Source organism: Pygocentrus nattereri, chromosome 1, assembly GCF_015220715.1.
Source record: "Pygocentrus nattereri isolate fPygNat1 chromosome 1, fPygNat1.pri, whole genome shotgun sequence".
NCBI lineage: Eukaryota > Metazoa > Chordata > Actinopteri > Characiformes > Serrasalmidae > Pygocentrus > Pygocentrus nattereri.
The window spans coordinates 17,259,809-17,270,412 of record NC_051211.1 but is presented as its reverse complement, the minus strand read 5'-3'; the positions used below and the strand labels follow the sequence as shown (position 1 = coordinate 17,270,412).

The window sequence follows — 10,604 nt, the reverse complement described above, 5'->3', positions numbered from 1 at the left end:
ACAGGAAAGCAGCCCACCAGAAGAAGGGTTGGTGACCATTGTAGTACAGTTCAAATATTATAAATACTTTATTACCTAATGCTTATTCTATTACAAATTGCTGCTCTAACATGGGTCCCCAGAGCATTTCTATTTTTAGGAGAGCCAAACTGCCGTTAAGTACAACCACAAGATACACATAAATTGCCTGCCAGATTTAACAGCAACGTGACTGGACATTGGACTTACTTACTTTTCGTGACTTTTAAAACACTGTTTATTAGCTGTTTGTTTCTTTTCAATCCACACTGTTTCTTAAAAAAAAGTTCAGATAAGTACAAAAGTGGCCCGAAGCCCAATATTTTGCCAGCAGACCTCTAATGCGAAACCCTCTTGGGTCTGCCTGAGTTTGATGATTTTCATGTTGAAAAATGCATTTTATTATTTAAAAAACAGTCCCATAAGCTTATCCAAATTAAGATATATAGTTTAATCATTTCATAAATAAGTATTTGAACACCAAGGCATACTATTACACACAAACAGCCTATGCACACAACCCTACAAGATTCAATGTTCTTCACAGGCTCATGGTGAAAATGAGATGTTTACACAAGAATCCATTATGATTGTTTTATTCATTCAAGACATTTTTGGCAACAAATTCCTAAAAATCCTAAAAGTCCTTTCAATATCATTCCAGAAAGAACTGCGGCAACAGTTTCTAGGTTGGGGTTCACCATAAGCATTACAGCACTCTAATAAGGAGGCCAGAATCTCGACAGTGACATTTGCATAATGGTGACTGTTGTGCTACAACACCCTGGTAAATTAGGACTCTTTCCTTACTTCCAAAACTAAGGCCATTTTCTATACCTGCCCCACCCTCCCATACAAAAGCTATCCAAAATGACTGCATCTCTGCTACATGTGCTCAATGTAGAAAATAAAGCTATGTAAAATTAATAAACAGAGACACACAAGCTTCTCCTGAGTGGTTATGTGGGCTAAAATCTCTCAGACAAGCAGAATAAATACTTCAGAGACCACATCACCTAAACAGTGAGACAAAACTCATTTTAAAACAAAGCACAATCAACAGTTAATAATTATGAGCCTCAACGGTGAGATCCTGCCGTGCGGACATTACCTAAAGGCTTTGACAGGTGATGAGAGTAGAGAAGCAATATTTGTGAGCCATGGAGCAAAACGACAAATGACAGCAGGGCATTGAAAAATGAAATGGGTCTGACCAAGCAAAGTCTTAAGGGGTTGAGGTCATGCTTTGGTGTTTAACCTAATCTCTAATTTCCACATTGCTAACATGTGGTCCACTAGCACACACCATAATTCTGATGCTATTCCCTGTAATTTAGTAAAAGAACAGAAAACCTACTCCCCCAAAACACAGAATAGTTCATGGACAGGTGTTTTGAGTCAGTGTGTTTCTTGTTCTTGTCTGAATACTTTAAAATTGTCTATGGTAACTGACTATTGTACTGTTTAAAATCAAATTTGCACATTTTCTTACAGATGTAGGCAATCAACCATGACGTTTGGTGTCCAAATTTTGCATCAATTTTTTATTTAATGCTATGAAACTAACCGCGCTAACAAACACTACAAGTTAATAGTCACCTAAATCTTTTATGTAAATATATCCCCAAAACTTCTCTCAACCCACTCACCCATTTTAGACAAGAGAATGGCATCATGCTTCCCCTCAGAATCCTGTTCGCATTTGCACACACACGTGATTTGTTGTTGTCTGTTGTGTCTATTTATAAACACATATTCTACATTAGAAAATTAAAGGAACAGTTATTCATATAGAGAAACAACAGAAATCACAAATGCACTGCATAGCATCTGTATGCCTGTGTGATGTTTGCACACAATGGGTGGTCGAACTACAGCACAACTGGGTTTGGTTAAGAGGTTTTGAGGATTCATTTACAGAAATGATTTAGGTGACTATTGACTTCTAATGTTTAACAACATCATCCAAAACATGAACTTGACTGGTCAACTACATCTAGGTGTGTGTGTGTGTGTGTGTGTGTTGGGGGCGGGGGGGGGGGGGGGGGGGGTGATTCCCCAAACAATTCCTTTAAGCAGACCTGACAGACATGCTACCACGGACAAGGTAAGGGTTTATGGCAGGGGAGTCCGGCTCCATTTCTGGCACAGCTTGCTGATTTCCCTGCTTCTCCATATATGATTTAACTAAGCAGATAGGTCTGAGCCTAAACACATATTTGAAGAGGGCAATCACCAAAATGTGCTAAATACTGGCCTTCCAAAGTCAGAACTGGACACCTCTGGTCTTTTTTTCTCTGGTTTATGAACAGCCATGTTTATATAGAAAAACAAGATACAATGAATGTGCAAAGCTGTTCAACACTGATGAGGCAAGCAGCATCTTACTTTAGCAGAGAGGGGCTAAAGTAACGTGTGGGTGCATGTTATACAGTCCTCAGCAAGCTTTCCGGGTCTGAAAGCGCACAGTAGAGCGTGTATCCGAGTTCATCTATTTCATGTGGGGTTAGCTCACAGAACAGGTTCACTTTTTGGTTGAGGGCAGAGGGTAGCATTCCAGCCTCTAGGTGTCCCACTAGTGTACGCAGCAGCTGTGTAAAACGGTCCGCTAGTGCTTCCTGAGTCCAGTCACCCTCTCGCTCACTGAGGAGGAGGATTGTGTTGGTGAGTTGACTGGCGTTCAGCCGTGTTAGTGCCGGATTTAGCTTACAAACGGCTTTAGCGACTTTCAGACATGCAGAGCGACACCCACCATCCTCCTGATCAAGAGCGCGAAGCTTTGCTGTTTCTGCCACACGGAAACTCTGCCGCCACAGGTTTTCATGCCGCTCGGCAGCCAGCCGGTGTGGTTTGGCAATCAACGAAACACCGTCCTCCATGACGAGCAACGGAAGGAAGTCCACATACAACCGCCGTTCTGTCTCATATTGCACCTCCAGTGTTAACGTTTCTGAGGGAACCACGGGTCGAATGATGTAATCCAGAACGCTACCAATCGCTGGCCAATTAATGGAACCAGCAACAAGTTTCTCAAAAACCTCCAGAACACTTTTGGGGGAAAGGTACCCACCCACCATGCAACGATCCCAGTAGCTGCTGCCCCGGGGGAAGTACTCCAGGTTTTCTCGACGGACGAGCCAGAAACCAGGAATATTCATGATGGTGTCTTCGCCAGGGATGGATGACCACAGGTTCTTTTCTAGGATCATGGGAACCATGAGCTGAGCGTGATCTGCTGTTACCACCTACAAAAAGAACAAGTGGCCCATTATACATGTTAACACAGATTACAGCCATGATGTTGATGATGATAATTATAATAACAACAATAACAACACAACAACAACAATAATAATAATAATAATAATAACAACAACTAAAAGTTTGTCTTCTGCTTTCCTCACCTGTAGGTCATCATACAGGCTGCCGCTGAGGTACATCTCCCGGAGGGGCATGTCAGGAAGCTTGGCATGGAGGAAGACACGGAGCTCAGCACAAATGTCCAGGGCGGCCCGTTTGGCCATTGCCTGCTCCTCAGCAGGAATGGCCACACGTTCATGGAAAAAAGCCCAGAGGTGCTCCTGCAATGACAGGCGCAACCGCGCCCTCTGTAGGTCAGCTTTACTGGTGCTGCCTTCACGACCCACAGCCCGCCGCAGATAATCTGAGGATACAATACACACAGCATAAAACATGGACTGTGCTTGAAATATAAGGCCTGCAGCACAGGTTTAAAAAGCCAGAGAATTTCTATCCCAGTGGTTCTCATTCCAAACCTGTAATCCGTGCTTTCTCTTATTTAACATGCCTAATTTATCTCATAAGCAAGGTATCAATAGGCAGAATCAAGCATTTTAGAGCTCTAGAAACCAGCAAAATTGTGCAGAACCTACTCTTAAGCACAGAAGAAAAAACATGTATTCATGGTATAACTTGCTAAAACTATATGCAGCATAACTACAGTACATTAAGATTAAGTGACCTTTATTAGTCCCACAACGGGGAAATTTCACCTCTGCATTTAACCCATCCGTGAAATGAAACACCACATACACTCTAGTGAGCACACACATACTAGGGGGTAGTGAGAACCCTGGTGGGCAGCCCAAACTGTAGCACCCGTGGAGCAGTTGGGGGTTAGGTGTCTTGCTCAAGGACACCTCATTCATGTGCTGTCGGCTCTGGGGATCAAACCGGCGACCTTCCGGTCATGAGGCTGGTTCACTAACCTCCAGCCCATGACTGCCCCACAAAAATTAGAAAGATGAAATGTAGTATTATGTACAAACATAAAAACTACACAAAGAGGGCAAAATCGGGGAAGTCAGTTTAACTCTCCAAATACAGACAAAACTCACAAAATGACTATCACAATGCATAAAAACACAAACTTTTATTCACTAATACAGCTACAGAGTGCTATACTATAAACCAAACAACATATGGGTTTAAATACCCACTGTAAATGTAGAACAGCCATTCCTTTGTGCTCAAACCTAGCAGTAAATATAGACATACATTAGAAGAATCTGCAACACTTTACTCAAACCCTGCCACAAAACAGTGACCAAACCATTTCATACACATCAAGAAAGATGCTAGAAGGAGAATCTATTCTCACTAATTTAGCAATGGATCCACCTTAAATCAGATCTCAAGTTAGTTCACTAATCAAATAGCTCTGTTTCATAGTATTATCCTCACACTTAAACAGCAGCTCCAACTACATCACCGTGTAGGCAGAGTAGTTACCTGGCTTAAACGAGTTGGAAGAGGTGGGGAGCGTTTGGAGAGAGCGGCTGACATTCTGTTTCATGTCGCGGTTTAGTGTCCGTGGCGACGATCCTAGCCAGCTTGGCTCCTCCCAGCTCCTCTTACCCGACTGTGTGGCTTTAGTGGGGCTGGAGGGAGCACTGAGGGCTCGATCGTACATCTGAGAGAAATGATAAAAAATGGAAACCACATGAGAGGAGTTCAAACACGAGACATACTATTTATCCGTGTTACAGTAATTCTTAGCCTGTTAGTAAATAGAAAGCCTAACAGCCATAAATGACAAAAGTGCAGATTTTGCCCATTATAAATTAAAATTAGGCACATTAATTAACAGTACTTTACATAAAATTACTTCTAAACAAGAGTAAAGAAAGTAAACATAAACAAGTAACACTGTTGATGAAACAAGGCTAATGTCAGTTACTCACTCTCTTAACTGCTAGTGTGGCAATGCCCAGCATGGCTGCTCCTCCAACCCCCAGCACTAGCTTAGCGTTGGACAGCACAAAATCGATGGCCGAGCCGATGCCATTGTCGTCTTTCTTCCCTTTCCGATCCCCGTTTACTCCAGCCATCCTTTATTCACACCGCAAGCGTTAAAAAAAACTTGTCCTGCAGGACAAAGCAATTTATCTAGAATTATTCAACTCAAATACTTTAAAACACTGCAATGCAAAATTTCAGTTAACATGAACAAAACTAATTCTTTTTACCATTTTGAATAAAAACCAACTCAAATCAACTTCTGCTCTGTTAAACTTTTTGCACTGTACAGGCTGACGCTGAGAGCTTTCATATTGTGGCATGATCACAATAAACAAAAGACATACTTTGCCAGGTATATTTTCAATAAGAAGAATGATCCAATGTAGTCATGTACCAAACCCAACACTGAACAACGGGTTTCTGTAATGCATTCCAACCTACATGATAAGTCAAAACATTCTGACCACTCTCAGATTATGCAAATAATGGTATCTCATAATAATGGCAAAGTTTGAGATATATTAAACAGTAGGCAAACTCCCAGATAGCATTGGCCTCTTTCAGCAGAGTAATGCACACTGCCGTACTGCATTGTTTGGGAATGGTTTGAGGAACATGATACAGAGCTCAAGAATAGAATAGAATTAACAAACATTTGTCACTGTGTTTGCACACTGTGAAATTAGACCTCTGCATTTAACCCATCCGTGCAGTGAAACACTCACATACATGCACACTAGTGAACACACACACTAGGGGGCAGTGAGCACACTTGCCCAGAGCAGTGGGCAGCCCTATCCACAGCACCAGGGGAGCAATTGGGGGTTAGGTGCCTTGCTCAAGGGCACTTCAGTCATGGACTGTCAGCCAAGGGGATCGAACCAGCAACCTTCCGGTCACAGGGCTAATTCCCTAACCTCCAGCCAACGACTGCCCCCCATGCCAATTTGTTGGCATTCAAATTCCCCAGGAATCAATCTAATCGAGCACTGGCGGGATGTGCTGCAACAACTCTGATGGCTCCACAGATAATGTCTTGATGCCAGATACCACAGGGCACTTTCAGAGATCTTATGCACTTTCAGAGATCTTCAGAGTTCATATATATATATATATATATATATATATATATATATATATATATATATATATATATATATATATATATATATATATGTGTGTGTGTGTAAACCCCACAATCCTAGATTCTTTGAAGAAACTGTCCATTGTTTACTTGTGTAAATGATAATAGTATGAAGTTATTTAAACACCTTTTTGAGAAGAAATATCACCCAATATTGCCTCAGGATGCAGACTTTGTTTATGACCACACTTCATGGACAAGAGCTTTACAGCATAATCCAGCATACCTTCTGCTGTTTTGGCCCTGGTGTATAGTGGTGCTGGCTGGGTTTTGTGTTCCTCTCCACACTGCTACACCAGCCCCCCCAAGCGACTGCTGAGAAAGAACTGGCCTCTCTTCAGGGCGTCCTCCTTCTCTCCCGGAGCGCTGAGGGCCTGGCAGCGTCTGAACTCCTGGGTCACAGCACGCTGATAGTAGTTGCGGTCAGTGTACTGTAGTTGGCGCCCTGCACGGAGCAGCGCTCTGTACAGCTCCAGCACGGCACTGCGAGACCAGCCGCCCATCAGGGAGAGCTCACACTGGGCAGAGACGAGCGTCTCACTCACACACCTACAGGATTCATGAATCAGTACGGATCAGAAACATGAAGCATGTGAATTTAGTATAAATGTTGTTGAGAGAAGTTAAAGGGTTCATATCACAACAAACTGCATTACTCACTTCTTCTTTAATAGCACTGCTAACTGTTCTAAAACCATTCTACAGCCGGTTTGCAAAGAAATAGCCCATTTTGAATATAAATTTTGTGACATCTCAAAACCAACAGATTTACAAATATCTGCCTTATCAGCCTACATCAATCCAGCCCAGCCCATTCTCCATGCATGCATGTACCTTTCCACCTTCCACTTAAAAAAGGTTTTAGGAGAAACTTCCTGGTTCCTATCACCACCACTGTGAACAATTCTGACTCTGAAATTTTCTTGAGTAAGGAGCACTTTTTCACATCAAGCCGCTTTAAGTGACTTGATTTACATTCACACCTGCCTCGTTTGTTCCAACCCAAAATAGCAGGTGTGAAAGGTGCCTTGGATCACAGTCCAAACCAAAGGACCAAAACAGATGGTCTCAGCCTGAATCAAACTGAATAATGGTTTGGTTAGTTTTCAGTGTGAAAACACTTCTTGGATGGTTTGGACCTTCAGAACAATTACAGGAAATATTGGCAGCATGTACAAGCCATCCAAAAGGTATTAGCCATCACCTATTAGAAGAAGACATATGCTCCTCTATAAACCAATCAATGACAAGTATAGGGAGACACAGCCAACATAGGTGATGGCGACAGGACATAGATGCATCATCCAAAGTTAGCGCTCTTGCACTAAAACTAATTGGATCAAATGTATACAATGCAACAAAAACATAAGCTTTGGTCTGGAATTTCAGGCATGAAAACGCCCAAGTCAGTGCAACACTGTGCAGCCATTTAGCCATTAAGAACTTTTGCATGCAGTCAATCTTGAAAGCATAGCAACAAAACCCCCTGCTGATTTCTAAGGGTTACAGACAGGTTAGAAAATGGTCATGTAAAAAAATAATTTTCATTTTAAATATGCAAAAGCTACAAGTGTGTTAAGTCAGAGGTTCACACTCCCAGTCCAGGCGATCCCACATCATGCATGTTTTTGTGCTCTGTCTCATCTACCTGATTCAATGCATCATCTAATTAACAAGTTCTTGATTAGCTGGCTCATGTATATAGAGTAGTGAAAACATAATAAAATGTGCACAGCATGGGGTTGCCAGGACTGGTATTAATAACCCCATGTCTTAAGAACAGTATATGGGCCCTTCAAAGGTGCAGACCGCCTAAAGTTTAAGTCGGATTAAGAAATCCAAAGGTTGCATAACAAAGTAACTGGGTTACCAAAGGTCTTGTTTACAGAGATTTTCAAAAACATCTTTCTTATACTTTTTATTGCATATTTGCACTAAACATGATTTAAATTAATGAGTGGATGTTATTACCCCTTTAATGAAAACAACAGTGTTAAGATGACCTCTGTTTAACCAAATGCAGCACAATACAAAGCAATGTGTCTAACGTATCTAACAGCATTTTACAGTCTTTGAATACTATACGTTTCGGAAAAAGTACTCGAATACTCATTCTCAATACTCAGAACTCAAGACAAAGCTAAGAAAACACATCTACATACTGGACAAAGACTCGAGTATTATTCAGGCAAGCCCTAAAAGTACCAAATAGAAAACATTAAAATCTCCAACAACATGAAGTTGGATTTACACTTAGAATGGATCTTCTTTGCCATTCACATACATATCAGAGCCATGTGATGAATGAATCTGAAAAACAATCCATATTTCTTGGCATGAAGTTCATCCTATTATACATACATGCACAGTACAATTATACATATACACAAGTGTACAGTACCTTTATACACACACACACACAAATTATGAGTGAGTCCAAATACTTTGGGCCCTATAATGTACTAGACACGCATATATTGCCACTTTAGAGAGCATGGTTTACATGCAGGGAATGCAAAATAGTACCCCAAAAAAAAACCAACAACAACATTAATTTAGATTCACCACTGTTTATCAACATCACATATATAACAGCTATGCTTGTGTTACAGACAACGCAACCTTTGGGTCCGGTCAGTTAACCTTTAAGGATCTTACTCAGCAGTGGCATTAGCAACACATCACTTTGAGATTTATGGACAGCTAAGTCAAGTGACAGCTGCTTGAAATGTTATATCTGATGATGACGATGATTATTATTATTATTATTATTAAGAGACCCTTATTAATCCCACAACAGGGAAATTTCACCTCCGCATTTAACCCATCCGTGAAGTGAAACACCACATGCACTCTAGTGAGCACACACACACTAGGGGGCAGTGAGCACACTTGCCCGGAGAGGTGGGCAGCCCAATCCGCAGCGCCTGGGGAGCAGTTGGGGGTTAGGTGTCTTGCTCAAGGACACCTCAGTCACGTGCTGTCGGCTCTGGGGATCGATTAGATCTTTAGCCTCTTTTTTGTACTTCAAATGTATTTACATCACTGAAATGCACCTAAAACTGTGAAATGCAATGCACAAGGATAACGTGCGTAAAACGTGCCTAAACGCAAAGATCCATTCCACTGATTTAACGCTGTTTTAAGCGCTGCACCGTGAGAGGAATTACACAGCCTTGCCTTCACTACACTCTGGAGTCGACTGGACTCTGACATGGACTCAGCATTTCGCGCCAATACGCAAATCATCAAGCAGTCTTTTTTTCCAGCAAAGACGTCAAGCTAGGTGAAAAGTAACGCCATGCGTGCACGGCATTTCTCGTTTTTCCACTGTGGTGACCGCTCATCAATCTGGCCTGGACTCCTCTCCTGAGAAGAAACTCGTGGAAACACCCTCAGTTTTGCTAAAGCGCTTTGGGTTTTCCACAAAGCAAAAACCTTCCACAAACCGGACTTACTACACAAACGAACCTACATAACGCAGCTTTCCGACTAAATATCTATACGGTAAAACATCTCCTTTACCACGTAAAGCCAGTCACCCTGCAGCTCCACCTCGCCCCGGACCGCTAACCGGCTAACCCGCTAACACAGAGCAGCGCGTTCAAATGACCTCCGACACTTAAAGAAACCGGGGCACACAACAAACCGCAGCTACGCTGTAAAGGTGGGACATGTAGACGTTTTAAATGATGTTGTCTGAAAACTTACGTTTGATAAATCGGTGTTTTTAAAGCAGCGACTTTCACCGCTTCAGCCGCGGGGTCGTTACTGAGCACACAGGAACGGGAACGCCTTCCTGACGGAAAGACTTACTTACTTCCGGGGGCATACAGATAGCACCCTACGCCCTACGTAGGGCACTAGGTAGGTGTGGAGTTCGCATGTTCTCCCCGTGTCTGTGTGGGTTTCCCGCGGTCCAAAGACATGCAGTCAGGCCAGTTGGACATGCTGAATTGCCCCTGGGTGTGAGTGACAGTCTGTGTCTGTCTGTCTGCCCTGCGATGGACTGGCGACCTGTCCAGGGTGTATCCTGGACCCTACAGCGAGAAATGGATGGCTTCTACACTAAACTAGTGCAATAAAGCGTAAACGAGGAGAAGCTTATGGTGAATTCCGAAAGGCTCTATTTGAGTGTAGAAGTCGGTATGCACTACGTAGGGAGAGGCGAGTCAACTGA

General features: G+C 42.4%; 1 protein-coding gene across 3 annotated transcripts; it reads right to left on the bottom strand.

Moving 5' to 3' along the window:
• Positions 1-2,050: 2,050 nt before the first annotated feature.
• mief1 (mitochondrial elongation factor 1) lies at positions 2,051-10,231 on the bottom strand. 3 transcript variants are annotated; one of them, XM_017720632.2, is made up of 7 exons: positions 10,136-10,231; positions 6,651-6,973; positions 5,223-5,406; positions 4,771-4,951; positions 4,479-4,514; positions 3,423-3,682; positions 2,051-3,263 (listed from the first exon to the last, which is right to left on the bottom strand). In XM_017720632.2, the coding sequence occupies exons 3-7, from the start codon at positions 5,367-5,369 to the stop codon at positions 2,445-2,447; spliced, it is 1,443 nt and encodes a 480-aa protein (XP_017576121.1). In that variant the 5' UTR covers positions 5,370-5,406; positions 6,651-6,973; positions 10,136-10,231; the 3' UTR covers positions 2,051-2,444. The 3 variants fall into 3 exon arrangements, with proteins under 3 accessions (XP_017576121.1, XP_037393088.1, XP_017576122.1); XM_037537191.1 differs by having other exon boundaries at positions 5,223-5,370; XM_017720633.2 differs by lacking the exon at positions 4,479-4,514.
• Positions 10,232-10,604: the final 373 nt, after the last annotated feature.